Source organism: Leptodactylus fuscus, chromosome 3 (assembly GCF_031893055.1).
Source record: "Leptodactylus fuscus isolate aLepFus1 chromosome 3, aLepFus1.hap2, whole genome shotgun sequence".
NCBI classification, from domain to species: domain Eukaryota; kingdom Metazoa; phylum Chordata; class Amphibia; order Anura; family Leptodactylidae; genus Leptodactylus; species Leptodactylus fuscus.
Genome location: NC_134267.1, coordinates 174,509,666 through 174,525,672, shown reverse-complemented (window position 1 = coordinate 174,525,672; position 16,007 = coordinate 174,509,666). Strand labels below are relative to the sequence as shown.

Genomic DNA, 16,007 nt, shown 5'->3' with positions numbered 1-16,007 from the left:
CGACCACTATCAGTGGACACACTAGGTGGACAGTCTGTGAGAATTAAAAGAACACCAGGGATTGCCAAACATCTACACAGGAGATTTTTAATGATTTCAGTAATGTTATATTTTCCTGATATAACATAATAATATAATATTTAATCACTTGATGACCCCTCTTAGACACTACTGGAAACTCACTTTCACAGTGTATGGTATAACCTTTACAATGTCTGATAACACAGGGGACCTGTGCACATAAGTAGCCCCAACAAGAGTTTAAGCTACTGTATCAATAGACACCATCTACAACAATTTTTATGACGCTCTTCACCTAGTTTTCTCTCTTTTTTATATTACCTGTGCTTTTCTATTCAATCACAGGGTACTTTTGCTGAGATGTTTGGGGTGAAACATTTCATGGATGTAATGATGCTTTTAACCTATGCTGAACACATAGAGCCCATATCGGATAACCATGTTATTGTCACGGACACAACCTTCAACAGTGTTCCAGTACGTTTATATGTACCTAAAGGGCAATCAAACACAAGAAGAAGGGCAATTCTCTACATTCATGGTGGTGGATGGTGCGTAGGAAGTGCAGGTAAGGACTAATGGCTAGAAGCTTTCTGTGGGGACTGTTATATCATCATATATTTCTATTTTCTTATATGTTAATGCTCAGAAAACACGTGACCAACCTTAGATTCACTTAACCACATACATTAAAAATTATTCTGTACAGTATAGCATTATTACAGACAAGAATGAGAGGATACTTGGGATAGAGTCAAAATAGGATGTTATGTTAAGAGAGCAAACCAGTCCGTAACTAATTGGATTAGTTATGAAATTTCAAAAATTTGGGATGTGATTGAACCTGAAATCATAGGAGTTTGCCACCCACAAATCATTATTATACTATTTATTAATAGAAAAATGGAAAAATAATACACACTCTGAAAGGGAATTGTCTGTTGAGCAATTTCCCAGTGGCTGCTGCAGAAACCTGGAAGAAAGGGATTGACAGAGACAGTGAGTCCTAAACTTGACGCAGCCCCTGTCCCTACCTACTTGCCTCAACTACCCTAGATGGTAGAGGACAATTGGGCGACAGTCCCTTCTCTCTATAAGTGTTACATAGAACAGGACAAGACAAAACAACATGGAAGAGGAGTCAGCAAGCCGAAGTCAAACCAGAGAGACAAAAAGTATCACATCGAAATCCAAAGAGAAGTCAAAAGCCAAAAAGCTGAGGTCAGTAAAAGCAAGAACCAGGACAAACACTTAGCAAGGTCAGGGACACAATAGGCAGCAAACATGTGTAGGCTGATGACCTGTATATAGGAAGTCCAGAACCTGCCTCAGACTTGAATGGTAGATAGGCTGTCAAATACAAAGCCCACCAAAGTAACCCTAACCGTGACAACACAAAATGACCAGAGTCCAGGAACAGGTAATCATGAACGGAACACCTCCTGCGCAATACAATGCGGCTAGAGGATGGCGCCCTAGTTCGAACAGGTGAGGGCATAACACATTACTTGCATACTTTGTGAAATAACAATTGTGGGGCATCATTTCTTAGAACTTCTTCTTTGCACTGTATTGTTCCTCTGTAATTCCTACTAAAAATATATAAATGAATTGACAACTGTGTTAACTGGATGAATTGATAACAGGTATGCATACTCTAATATGGTCTGACAGACTGACAAACTGTGTAGGGACCTGTCTGACAAGGGGAATGGTTAATATCATAATATATTTCTAGGAGGAATAACAGAGGAACAGCACAACTGTAATGCCTGCGACATGCTGGAATACAGTCGTGTGTATTTAGCATTAGTGTAGGAATGTAATAAGGAGCAAAACAAGCCAGGGATATAAATAAAGACAAATAAATATACAGAGCCATGTCTGTTCCATTCATAATGTGATCACTGTTTGGACCAACACCGAGTCCTGGCATCAGTATGAGTTTATTTCACGTAGAATACAAAATGGATGTTATTGCACTTTACTAATTCTGAAAAACACATCCTGCTTTTATGTCTTTGAGGCACATCAGCCCTTGTGGCAAATTCCAGATGTCAAGTTTTCGTCTGGGCATGATCTTATGTCGATGAGTAACTTTAGTTTCCATAAAAACTTGATAAAACAAGACTGCCACAAAGTCCAATTCATAATCCAATCAGACCGTACTAAATTTGATTGGACTCACCCATATTTTCTGTTATCAGGATCCAAGAATTAGGACGGTTCCTTAGTATTAAAGATTTTATAGTAGATAGATAGATAATACACTTCAAAATACAGTATATTGCAGACTTAGAGAGAAGTCAGGTGGTTTTGTAGCAATATAACTTGAAGTTGATCCATGCTGTGCTTGGGGCGTCTAAGGTAACTAGATTCTACAGGATCACTGTTCTTGTACCAGGGAACAGGGCCTACTGCTATCAGACACCAGAGGGGAAAAACTAATGAAAAAGATAGCAGCTGTAATGCTCCTATATTACTTAGAGACCACCACTAAGACTATCACATAGCTATATAATGAAATGTTTAATCTGTAATGTATCCTTAAGAGTCATGTTTTTACAAGGTCCATAGAATTGAATGTTGTGTAATGTTCTCATATGATGAATTCATTGAACCCTTGTTTATTGTCTAACTATCCTGCAGGAATGAAGCCATATGATCAGCTATCAAAACAATCTGCACATAGGCTGAATGCCATAGTTGTATCAATCAAGTAGGTACTGTCTGCTGTTCTATAGCTCTTATTGTTACTCTTGTCCTTTGTTTCAGACATTGAACTCTTACACTACAAGTAGAGCTGCCAATATGTGCATAAGATTTTCACTAAACTTTTGATCCTCAGTCATGCTAAAGTGCAAAGTAAATCTCTAATTATTAACTTAGAGGTAAACTTGTATGCCATGTAACATTGAAGAATGCTAAATACTAAAGCCTTGGAGATAAGACAATCTTGCAGTGCCATTGTCTTATTTTGTCTGCCCTACCAGTCTTTTACATTTGATAGCTATTAAATTAGTTTTCCTGTCTAAAAATATTGATGACCTATCCTACAGATAGGATATTACATCTCTGAGGGACTGAGACCCAGCACCCCAAGTATCAGTTATTCTCAGCAGCTGATACTCAAATATTGGACCAGGAAGCAAACAGTTCTGCTCTCTGTAGTAGCTGAGCTGAATCATCTGCAATTCCTGATCTGGCCACTACAATGAGAACAGTGCTGGCTACTTCCTACTCCATTCTCTGACTATCAGCAGAGAACAGGTGGGGAAACTGGTTTCCAGTCCCCCAATTATCTTATATTGATGACCCATCCTTAGAGCAGTTATAGGCAGGAGGCTGTATTCCTCCTGCAACTGGGGCTAAATATACCAGCCCCAGTTACAGGGGAAATCAGTCTCCCCCCCCAAAAAAAAAAAAAAAATTGTGGTCAGATGTCACCAATGATCTATTATAACCTTATGGGGACACAATGTAAAAAAATATATAAATAAATAAAATAAATAAATAGAAAAGTAAAAAATAAAATAAAACAATTAAGAAAATAAATAAAATAATACCTCAATAACATGCCCTTATTAAAGGGTTATAGCTTCACCCATGATGAACCATGCAAAATAAAAAACTATTTTAAAAAGTTTTTAGTAGCACTTTGTGCTATTAAATAAAAACAAACACGAAAGGTGAAAAACTGACAGGTTTTCCCTCCACTTTTGTTTTTATTTTGCAGGAATAAATAAAAAAAACTTCCACACTCTAAAGGTAAGTTCACATGGGGGTGGTTCCGGTCCAAAATACGGGCAGCTGCGACTGGATGCCGGTGCAGTGCATCGGCATCCAGTCACGCACTTTGCTCCGGATTAGGCCCAAATGAATGGGCCTAGTCAGGAGGGAGTGTCTTCAGGCAGATGTTGTGAGGCGACTCTGCCTGAAAGAATGAGCATCTCGCTTTTTTTTACGGCCTCATAATCCTGACCAAAAAACCCTGTGTGAACTTACGCTAGGTTCACATTAGTTCGGCAGTCCATTCTGCGGTTTCCGTCTTCTACATGCAGAAGACGGAAACCTGTCAGACCGGGTCTGGTCGTGAGCGGCGGTGAGCGTTTTATGCTCTCCGCCGCAAAACCGTTTTTTTTAAATCGGACCTAGAGTACTGCATGTCCGACTCTTTGTCTGATTTAAAAAAAAAAAATGGTTTGAAAGAGTCCTGCAGATTTCCGTCTCCTGCCTCTGTTTTGTGCATGGATCGCAAACCTGCAGAACGGTGACCGGGCACAGATATGAACGAGCTCTTACCCTAATAGTATAAAACTATTCAAGTTTATTAGTATCTAAATATAAAATGCATACAGATACAAATAACATCATCCAATACAAACACAAATATTGTGGGGAATCAAAGAAATAATAGTACTAGTAAACACCAAGGTGGTATGTGTAGTACAGGGTAACACAATAAGTAATAGGTAGTGAATAGAGTAGCTGCAAAAAGCAATATATATGCCCATAAGATCATAGTATATATTATATGGCTATAGAGAACTAAATATAATCATCAACTGAAAGGTCTATAGGCAATGACAAAGACAAATGCATGACCTATTTTTACCACATCACACTGTTACCAAACAGACCTACCACGCCACCAAAGGACACGCCCGATGCACATTTTGCCGACTCCAATGGGCTTCACCCACGGGCCGGGATCGGTAAGTAAGGCTGCGGGCTCAACAAACACTATTATTATACTCAGAGGTCTTTTCAGACCCCTGAATATAATGATTGTAGGCCCAGAAGAGGTAAGGGAACATAAAAAAAACAGTGTTACTTACCTCTACTGGCTTCGGGCAGGTGAAATGCGTGTCCTTTGGTGGCATGGTACATGGATGATGTTATTTGTATCTGTATGTTTTTTATGTTTAGATACTAATAAACTTGAATAGCTTTATACTATTAGAGTGAGGAAGTTTTTTTCTATTTATTGCTTGCTATGTGAGTTTCTCCACACTTGCTATGCAGTATTGGCCTCTTATGTGTTATTGCTTATATTTTGCTGGATATAAAAAAAAAAAAAAAAAAAAAAAAAAAAAACATGCAAACATTAAAACAACATAAAAATAAAGCCCTGTGTCTCCAAAAAAAGAAGCAGAAATTAACTGAATAACACAAATGCTAAAAATGTTATAACCCTCAAAACCGCACATACAAAAAAACCTGAAAATGTGTCTGGGTCTGAAACAGAAATTGGCCCAGTACTGAAGTGGGTAATAGAGCATGACAACCTAATTACTGTATACTATAAGAAATGTTAGCACATAGATGAAGTTCTGATTTTGTTAATGAACTATTATCCATTACAGGAAAATATCTATCTATATAGACATTGCAGGAAGGTTGTGTATATCTGCAATATTGTCACCCCATAAAAATAAACCTGCTATATCATCATGGTTAATTAAGGAATTATGCTTAAAAAGCGACACTTTCAGTAAATAAACCTAATAAAGAAATTGTAGTAGTTAGACATAAAAACTTACATATAGGTACAAAATGGAAAAATACTGCCTTGTGGAGTACCGTATATACTCGAGTATAAGCCGACCCGAATATAAGCCGAGGCCCCTAATTTTACCACAAAAAACTGGGAAAACTTATTGACTTGAGTATAAGCCGAGGGGGGAAATGCAGCAGCTACTGGAAAATTTCAAAAATTAAAATGGTCGGAGTTTTTGGGTGCAGTAGATGCTGGGTGCTGGGAAAGGGGAGGGAGTGTTTTGGTTGTCAGTCTGCCCATTCCCTGAGCTTGAGGACTGTTTTTTCTTCCCGCACTTGGAATTCAGTCTGGCTGAATATAGGGTATCTGCAGTGCTCGTATTAACCCCTTCCTGACGGAACAGGGGCACTGCAGATACCCTATACTCAGTAGACCGGGCACTTTCAGACACAAGATACCTAATGTGTATGTGTTTCACAGTCATTTTCAACTTTTGTACATATTTTTTATAAATCTTTTTTTTTTTTGCACTATTTTATGGGAGATTCTATACATTGCTATATATATATATATATATATATATATATATATTTTGCTGACTAGAGTATAAGCCGAGGGAGGCTTTTTCAGCACAAAAACTGGGCTGAAAAATTCAGCTTATACTCGAGTATATACAGTAAGTGTAATTTATCTATATCTCTGAAATACCACGCTGATAACATCGCTGTGTTGGATTCTTTTTGCAGATCTGAACATTTTATTTTTCTATTTAATCTTGAAAATATTTACTTTTAGATTCTTTTTGATTTCTTGATTTTAATGTGAATTTTGTTTCTGCACAGTTACCGCCTAGCACCAAAATTTCACTTCCCCATCCCATTTGATGATGTGTACAATGTGGTTACATTTTTTCTGCAAGAAAAAAATCTAGAAAAGTATTCTGTAGATCCTAATCGGATAGCTGTATCTGGAGACAGCGCTGGAGGAAATTTAGCTGCTGCTGTAGCACAAAAGGTATGACTACAGATGTATCATTTAATAACTTCCAGTTATCTTTCTGATAACCTTGTACTTATAGTAACTCTCTGGTTTTCTTTACCATCACATTATGCACAATAACAAAGTCTGTATTATATGGATTCATAATATGATGCCTATAGCTTGCTATCGGACCATACTGTATGTCTTTCTGCAGCTGTGAAGGCACATAAAGGCCATTTCACCCATGTTACTTTATCTTAAAATCTATTTTTTATTTGTTTTTTTTTGTTTTTTTTATAACATAGAGCCTTGGTGAGGTAAGTAGTTATGTTAGCTTCATTGTCTCTGTTACTAGGGGTAGGTCTCTGTTATGTGGGCCAGTCGAAGCCTCTATCTATACAGAACATGCAGGGTATTCATCAATATGGTCTTAAAGATCAGCCTTTAAAAAATATACCTTTGAGGCAAGTGATCGACTCCAATATCAACTCTAGTCATCTTCTGATACTTTAGTAGGTAAGCCACGTCCTAATGGTATCAGGGCTGAAAAGACTGGTATGAGACCTCCTAGGCACCTCCTTGCCAACATTGACTAAGGACAGAGAGGTAACTAGCGGGGAAGAAGCAGTAGTGGCTGCAACAGGGCCCAGAACATTAGGGGGCCCAGCGACAGCCGCTACTGCTGCGTTTTTATTTAATAGGCCATTACCAGTTGGAGTTACTCCAGCCGTAACAGGCCTTATTTACTTACCGAACCTGGCAGGGGCCGGGATCGGTAAGTAAGGCCCCACAAACACTATTATTATGCTCGGGGGGTCTTTTCAGACCCCTGAGTATAATGATCACAGGCCCAGGAGAGGTAAGGAACATAAAAAAAACAGTGTTACTTACCTCTACTGGCTCCGGACAGGCTTCGGGCCTACTTGTGTGACGTCCCTGACGTCACATGACCGGGGCCTGTGCCCTTATGCGTTGCGACGCAGGCCCCCTGGGTCACGTGACGACCCGAATGTCATTGAAGATGGCCGGCATCAGTGAGGAGTGCAGGAATAAGTAAGTAACAGAGATTTACTCCGATTATTATACTCTGGGGTCTGAAAAGATCCCAGAGTATAATAATTGTTCATAGATGTCCACAATGGGGCATAATACTGGGTGAAGGGGCCACTATGAGGTTTAATACTGTATGCAAGCAAGGAGGTGTGACTCAGAGCGCTTATATTATGTGCCTTTTATCATTCTGACACCACCCACTTGACATTAGAGAGTCTAATTAGCATTCCATGCAACAAAACTAACTAACTGATTCCTTGGGAAGACTAGCAGCTAAATAGAAAGATTCCAACTTTGCCGGGAACCACTAGACAGGTACCTATTAAAGGATGCAAAGAACTGGAGTTAACTGGATATAACAAAGTACAGAAGATTCTTGGTTGTGGGAATGGGTGGTGGACAAAATTGGACTTAAGTGCAGGACATCAGGACATCAAAAATTTTGTCCTAGTCCGATAAGGTAAATGTAAACTATCGCAAGTATCTTTACTTGTATCTTGTCGATGCTAACACATTTTTAAACATTTCAATAAAATCTAAAGTTCAATGAAATGTAAACTAACACGGTGTTCTTAACAAAAATAAACTTGACTCGGCATGTCTTAGAATACTTGCTGACTCCTATACAGTCACTCATTTGTTTGTTTTTGTTGATTTTTACAGCTGCTTCATGACCCAGAAGTCAATGTGAAACTGAAGATCCAAGTGCTAATATACCCAGTTCTCCAAAGTCTTGATCTTAACACTCCGTCTTACAGAGACAATGGCTACATGCCTATACTCTCCAGGACACTGATGGCCCGTTTCTGGAGTGAATACTTCACCACAGATCGATCGCTGTTTGAAGCCATGATGTCTAACAAGCATATACCGTCTCAAGAGGCTCATCTATTTAAGAATGTCAACTGGAGTAGCTTATTGCCTGAAAATCTGAAAAAGAACCATGTGTACAGTATTCCTGCGACTGACAACAAGAATACAATGCTTGTTAAAAAGTACCCAGGACTTTTGGACGTGAGAGCGTCTCCTTTGTTGGCAGAAGATGAAAAGTTGACTGGTCTACCGATGGCATATGTTGTTACATGCATGTATGATGTGCTTAGAGATGATGGCTTTATGTATGTGTCAAGACTCAGAAAAGCCGGGGTACAAGTAGTCCATGAACACTATGACAACACCTTTCATGGCGTACTATTAATGACCAACTGGCCATTCGATGTTTCTATAGCACATCGTATAGAGGAGAAATACTTAAACTGGCTTGAGTCTAACCTGTGAAATACATTGTTTTAGGTTTCATTTTTTTGTACCTTCTGAAATCTGAGAGCCTCTTGTCCCTCTGTGTGTCTTCTAAAACATAAAGATTATCATCCCATTGCCATTAAATTGTAGTCAACATATGGTATTTACTTAAATCAAAATAAAATTGCTTGAAATAGGTGGAATACTAGAGGATTACTAGAAAAATATATCCTTAGATCCTAAGACAGCCGACATAATCTGTCCACATATGACTAAGAAACAAAGCATGAATACATTTCTACACTGGCCTTAAAAGGGTTGAAAAATAGAATAAAAAAAATTACTCACCTGTTCAATTTTCAATGATCTGATGGTTTCTGTTAATCTCTCTTTACTTGTCATGCAGTGATGATGTCATATTCATTCACGTGACCACCAATCACTGCTCTTCGTGGTCTTGTGTAGTACATACAAATATTACTACCGAGGCCAGGGATTCCAGTAGTCACATGTGTGGCATTTCATGATTGCAGGAGGGAAACCAAAATAGACAGAGGCCACCAAAGTAGTGAATCTGGAAGCAATGGGGGATTGAACAAGTAAGTAGATGGCCTCCATGTATTATTAAAGTGGAGCCTCGAAGAATGTTGATTTGACAATAATGTCTGTACAATAGCTTTTACTGCATGAGATCTTTAGCTAGCCATACACATTAGATAGCTGCCAGTAAGGTTAAAGCTCCATGTTGCGGAAACGCAGCTTTTTTTTTGTTGCAGATTTTGCTGCATTTTTTTGAGCCAAAGCCAAGAATGGCTACAAAAGACATGGGAAAGATATAAGAAGTTCCTATGCGTTTCCCTTTTGCTGAATCCACACCTGACTTTGGTTAAAAAAAAAACATAAAAATATCTGCAACAAAAAAAGATGTGTTTCCGCAATGTGGGGCTTTAGCCTAAAATGGTGATCAGCAGCTGTCACCACCTTACTAACAGCTATCTCTATATGCACACGTATATAAAGAAGGCTGTCACTTGGACACCCTACTGGACTCCTAAACCCAGAGTGAGTATTTATGAATGAATTACTAGTTATACTATAATTTTTCTCAAAGTACTACATATTATTCTGCTCAGCTCCTCCTCCTCATATAACACAATGTCACAGATCAGACTGCATGTTCAATATTACAAGTTCACTTCTAAGGGGGAAGGGGATGTCACAAATCAACATTTAGCAACTTGCTACATTCTGGGGGATAATTTAGCAAATCTAACAACTGAGGAAGGATAAACTTGGAGCCTAGGAGCCTAGCAACTGTAAGGGAGTCTGGTCTACCACCTCCCCCAAGCATATTCAACTACAACCACGACATTCCATTAATAAACAATATACCTTTGTTATGTATGTCACATTTGTAGATTTACAGAAAACAACTTTGACATCTTATTAGAGATGAGCGAACACTAAAGTGTCCGAGGTTCGAAATCTGATTCGAACAGCCACACACTGTTCGACTGTTCGAACGGATTTCGAACCCCATTATAGTCTATGGGTGGAAATGCTCGTTTCAGGGGTAGGCAACATTCGATAAAATCATACCAAGTCCACGAGTGACGGTCGGGCTGGATTCTGCTTGAAGTCTTCTCCCGGCGCAGGGTCCCCGCGTCCTCTTCCGGGTGGAATTCACTCTGCCTAGGCATCCGGCGTAGGCAGAGCCGACTGCGCATGCGTGTGTATGCGCGTGCATGCCAGCGCATGCACAGTCGGCTCTGCCTAGGCCGGATGCCTAGGCAGAGTGAATTCCACCCGGAATAAGACGCGGGGACGCAGCGCGGAGAAGACTTCGGAAAGGTAAGAGAAGGACCAGCGTTGATTGGCAAAATGTATAGCATTCTGCCAATCAACGCTGGTTCTGTATCGAACTTTAAACTTCGAACAGCTAGTAGTGTTCGATTGAGTACGAGTATTTCGAATACCGTAGTATTCGATCGAACACCTACTCGATCGAACACTACTCGCTCATCTCCACATCTTATGTAAATGGTGATGGTGTACTGGAGGTAGAGGAGTTTTTCTCCAAATCTACAAATGTGACATACATAACAAAGGAACGGTGTTTATTAGAGATGAGCGAACACTATTCAAAACAACTGTTTCGAATAGCAGGCTCCCATAGAAATGAATGGAAGCGTGCTATTCGAAACAGCTGTTTTGAATAGTGTTTGCTCATCTCTATTGTTTATTGTGGTTGAGCCGATCTTGAGATTTCAGGATCGATTTTAAAATCCAATTTCTGATCATTTTCCAGCCAAACCTGATACCGATCGTGAAATTTGCTCGATCGCCGATTGGGATACAATCTTCCCTGTTCCCGATCGTTCAACCCTATTGTTTATCACTATAATGTGCTTTGGAACATGGTGTTGACAATTGAAAATTCTTGGGGGAAGTGTAAGGGCCCCTTCACACGGCTGAAACGCACGCGTTTTTTGCACGTTTTTTTACGCGTGTAAAAATGAAAACATCGCGTGACGTTTTAATAAACGGCGCGTAAACGTGGCGTTTCTGTGCGTTTACGCGGTCAAAAGACGCACAGAAAACGCCGCGTTTACGCACCGTCTATTAAAATGTCGCATAAACACGACGTTTTCATTTTTACACGCGTAAAAAAACTTGCAAAAAACGCGCGTGTTTCAGCCGTGTGAAGGGGCCCTAAGAGTCCCTTTAATTTCCTCTAATTTCACAATTTCCTTCTTTTTTACCTAAAAGAAACCTTTTTCAACTTTTACAGGCGGGTGTGGGTCTATACATGCAATTCCATTTGTTGAGAAATGTACTCGGTATGGAAATCTATATGTACATGGCTTTTACAATGAAACCATAGTATATTTCATTTATGTAATTTTTGTGATCCTGGAGTATCTGTTGTTTTATGGTGTCTCATTGAAAATCTTTTTGCAAATACTACAATTGAATGTATGATTTCTCTACTCTTTATTTCATAAATCTTTTTTTTATTAAAGATGAAACTTTTCTTTTTACAAATAAAAGTGTTTTTTTTTTTCAACATGGTAAATTAACAAATTCTTATGTTGTATGCGCTCTTCAGTACATCTCTTGAAATATACCTAATCTGACAAAACAAATTGGGGTTTGAGTCTAACCCAGGCCTGTGGCAAATGGAACAGGCAAATGATTTTTTGTGGAATTATTTCATTAAAGAAAAGTATAATATGTACAATGCAATATTATTATGCTGTTTACTATATTTGGATCTCTGTACTGTGGCAAGAATCAGTAGTTGGCATATCCATAAAGTATATTGCAGAGGTTTTCCCAGTAATGACATTTTTTTCATAGTTATTATTTATAAGAGCCTGTTAACTGGGGGTCCCCATTGAATAAGGGCATGGGAATCTGCATTCAGCGCACTATTGGCTTTCCTGTTATGTTACTCTGATGAAGAGCTATTGGTGCTATTACCATACCTCTTCACTGTCAGAAGGGTGTTTCTGACAGTCTGTGAGGAACGCCTCTACTGACTGTAGAGTTCATTGCGCTGTACTGTCAGAGGGGGGTGTTCCTTACAGCCCAGTGATGACGCTGAGAGGTGAGGAACGCCGCCCTGCCTCCTTACAGTACTATTACTACAGAGCTATGGACTGTGTTATCAGGAGAGGTGTTCCTCACAGACTGTCAGAAACATTCTTCTGACAGTGAAGAGCAGTGGCAACGGCACTGTCTGCTCTCTAGCAGCATATAAAGCCACAGGTGCCTGAGGACCTTAAAGGTCCTCTTTAAGGCTGAAGCCCCACATTACGGAAACACAGTTCTTTTTGTTGCAGATTTTGTTGCATTTTTTTTTTTTTTTTTTAGTCAAAGTCAGGAGGGGATTGAGCAGATGGTAGAAGTATAAGAACTTCCTATATATTTCCCATTCCTTTTGTAGCCCCTCCTAGGTTGGGCTAAAAAAAACCACAGCAAAATCTGCAACAAAAGAAGCCGCGTTTCCACAACGTAAATAACAGTTACAAAAAGAATTTTACACATCCACATCTGAACCTGAACCTAAAACCATTTTGGAAGTTGTCTCAAATAGATCACACCCAATGTCCAATGTAGATAGGATTCAAATTTGTCTTGAAACCAATTTAACACAATATCACACCTTGCTAGCAAAAGCCTTCAAAGGCTGCAATTCTCCTCCAATGGATAGCATATCATTTTGTGATAACTTGTCATCAAACCAAATTGTTTAGAAAAGCTGTTTATCTTGTGGTAACATATCCAGCCATGGGAACAGGTAGGGGAGAACACAGATGTAGCTGCCCATTCTGATTGTTTTTCCAATTTCACAGTACATTCTATAGAAAATTAAACAGTACTGTTAGGAAGTACAATTTAATTAGCAAAAATTAATCTCTCCATTACCTCTGTGAACTGAAAAGCTTTGGATTTTGGAAGGAAAAACAAAAAATGAAAAAAGATAAAATATCTGCAGGTGAAAGGGGTAAAAGATCCTTCATGAATACAATAAGTGAAGTCTTCTTTAAATGTTGAAATTCTAGCTGAAGTCATTGTCCATTAAAGTAAATGTCTATTCAAGTGAAATGGCTCTCAAGTATTAAAAACCATTATTAGCATGCAGAAGATTAAAATGTAATCTCTAAAGCATGACTTTCCTATTTAAGGGGCCACTGCGTTCTAACTATGCTGACAATTACTGTAAGGTTTGGAAGGCCTTTTGTTCTAAGTTTAAATTGTAATAAGTAAAATTGTATAGTTCATAGAAATGAGTTATATCTAGGTTGGGGGCAAAAGTTCTCCAGGGCAATGGCGTATTGGGAACACTGATTATAAAGTACTGACACATTAACACTTTAAAGACTAAATACGCCTTTGACAGCAAAAATGATTCTTAAAAGCTTAGTGGAACTTTAATAAGTTTTCAGACAACTTAGTCTCATTTGATAGAACGTTTTTCTAGACCAAAATGTATTGCACTTTACTTAAAACGTTTGCTATTTACTGTCTTAAAAGTACTCTCAAGCCCCTGCCACTAGGTCTATCTACTTCAGACTAGCTGATTGTGTTATTGCTGATAGGATGTTAGTCATAGACGGTAAGCAACTTCTCTGATGATGTTCAGATTTGGGTTCTTTTGCTCAGGGATTTTTTAGCTGAATCACAACCTTTATTTGGAGTCTAGTGTCCATTGATCTCCTAAAGTATGTTGCCGTGGGCTTTTCTGAGTTACTTGGTGATGTTTTACAGTTACTTCTAGCAGAATGCCATGTTAAGAAATCAGTAATAGTAATAATGGATTGAAGATAGACTGCTTTCTATTGTACATGCCCATGTTTCAGACAGAAATACAAAATATGCTACAGCCATAAGAGGACTAGATAGACTGCCCAGTGGGAACCTGCAGATGAATTTTTTGATGAAAACTCAAGTATCCTTTAACAGTTCTGCTGATAAGGGCTGTAAAATAAAATAATAAAAAAAAAACAACAGCACTCACCTTTCCTTGGTCCATCAATTGTAGTGGGGGAAGGTCAGATTTTCCATAATCAGGCACCCTGTCAACAGTGACATCCCATTAGGATGACTGCAACAGCCAATCATATTCCTCCACTGTGACGTCTTCACAAAAGGCATGTCACTGTTGGTCAGTGCCCTCCTTTCACTGTCATCCAAACTCTCATCTTCAGATTATTTTACGAATAACCCAATGGTTTATGTTTAAACATTTAGGAGTCCATGCTCTTCTTTTACATGTTTTCAGTATAGCCTTTATTTTTATGAATCTTTAATTTCATTAGTTCAGCAGGAAAACATATGACATAATATAAATCTGTGCTCATGCATGTATATACAGTAAATAGAATGGAGGTTCTAGCAATTAAGTGGTACATTGCTACATTGTTCATTACTTGATCTTCGACCATTTCCATTCATTGGGATTTCCTCTACCATTTCCTCATTGATACCACTTGAATCAGTAGATGTAGCTTTTACATTTGGAGCTTGTTTGGGCTTGCAGAGTAGTAGCAGCCATGATTTATAACCATGGCCTATAAATACATATAGGAGAGGATCCAAGCAGGTGTTCAGAACAGCTAAGATAAGTGTTGTCACCACAATCTTCTGAAGAACAGCATGTAAGGTGCATAAGTTTGGATGATGAATCAGGTAATAGAGATGAACTGTCCTTTGAACATGGTATGGCAAAAAACTGACACAGCAAACCAAAAGAATCAAGACTATCATAGTAACATGCTTTCGAATGGTTTTCTTTTCCATAGGCATAGTCACAATGTGTCTGATGAGCAACCCATTACAAACCACAATGGCCAGGAAAGGGAGTAGAAATCCAACAACCAAAGCAAAATAGTTCATATACATTACCCTCTTCCATGCTGATATCAAAGCAGGTTCAAAGCACCTGATGACATTTTCCCGAATAGTGGTACCAGAAAGTAGGAAAGGAGTTGTACTTAGACCTGTAAAAACCCAAACAACCACACAAACTTTAATGGCTGTCTTCGCTTTAATTGTTTCTGGTTGCACCACTGATATGTAGCGGAAAATGTTCAGACAAGCCAAGAAGAATATACTCGAATACATGCTGAAATAGAAGGAGAATGTAGTCACACGGCACAAAAAGTCTCCAAAAATCCAAGTCCCATTCTTCTGAAAGTAGGTGATCCTCAGAGGCAGGAAAAATAGAAATAGAAGATCAGCCACTGCGAGGTTTAGTAGGAAAACAGTGGAAATACTTTTCTTTTTCCTGACTTTGCAAAAAACATACACAGCAGCACCATTAAAGACCAAGCCGCTGATGAAAACAATGATATAGACAACTGTATACACCACATGCTTGTAGTCATCTTCTATAGGACAAGGGTGTATGGCATCTTCTTCACTGGTGTTCATCTAGAAAGATAGAAACAAAGGGCGTTTTATGTTGTATGTTAGGACTCAGACTTAGCAATACAACAAGTATTGTAGCTGTATGGTTAAACCCTACCTTAGCTCAAATTAGGTGTCTCATATAGGATAGACATATAATGTTGGAGTGTCACAAAAATGTTTTTTGTTTGTTTGTTTTTTAAGTTGTTTGCCTTCTGCTACATATCTCAGATATGTTGAGTCAAAACGAAAGGTAAGGAAGGATATATCCCTATTATCAAACTGATATATAATT

General features: G+C 38.7%; 2 protein-coding genes across 2 annotated transcripts in view; one reads left to right on the top strand and one right to left on the bottom strand.

Annotated features, from left to right (window-relative positions):
- The window catches only part of LOC142198013 (arylacetamide deacetylase-like), a 43,942-nt gene extending 33,478 nt beyond the window's left edge, over positions 1-10,464 (top strand). Inside the window, exons 2-5 of the mRNA XM_075268805.1 lie at positions 367-589; positions 2,671-2,740; positions 6,364-6,535; positions 8,219-10,464. Of these exons, the coding sequence (XP_075124906.1) occupies positions 367-589; positions 2,671-2,740; positions 6,364-6,535; positions 8,219-8,833 (1,080 nt within the window). The 3' untranslated portion in view covers positions 8,834-10,464. The remainder of the gene's footprint in view (positions 1-366; positions 590-2,670; positions 2,741-6,363; positions 6,536-8,218) is intronic.
- A 4,133-nt stretch (positions 10,465-14,597) lies between these two features.
- Positions 14,598-15,779, bottom strand: LOC142196751 (cysteinyl leukotriene receptor 1-like). Its single transcript, XM_075266726.1, has one exon. The coding sequence runs from the start codon at positions 15,734-15,736 to the stop codon at positions 14,696-14,698; it is 1,041 nt and encodes a 346-aa protein (XP_075122827.1). The 5' UTR covers positions 15,737-15,779; the 3' UTR covers positions 14,598-14,695.
- Positions 15,780-16,007: the final 228 nt, after the last annotated feature.

Coding starts and splice junctions, on each gene's coding strand:
- LOC142196751 (XM_075266726.1), bottom strand. CDS start 15,736: ATGAACACCAGTGAAGAAGATGCCATACACCCTTGTCCTATAGAAGAT.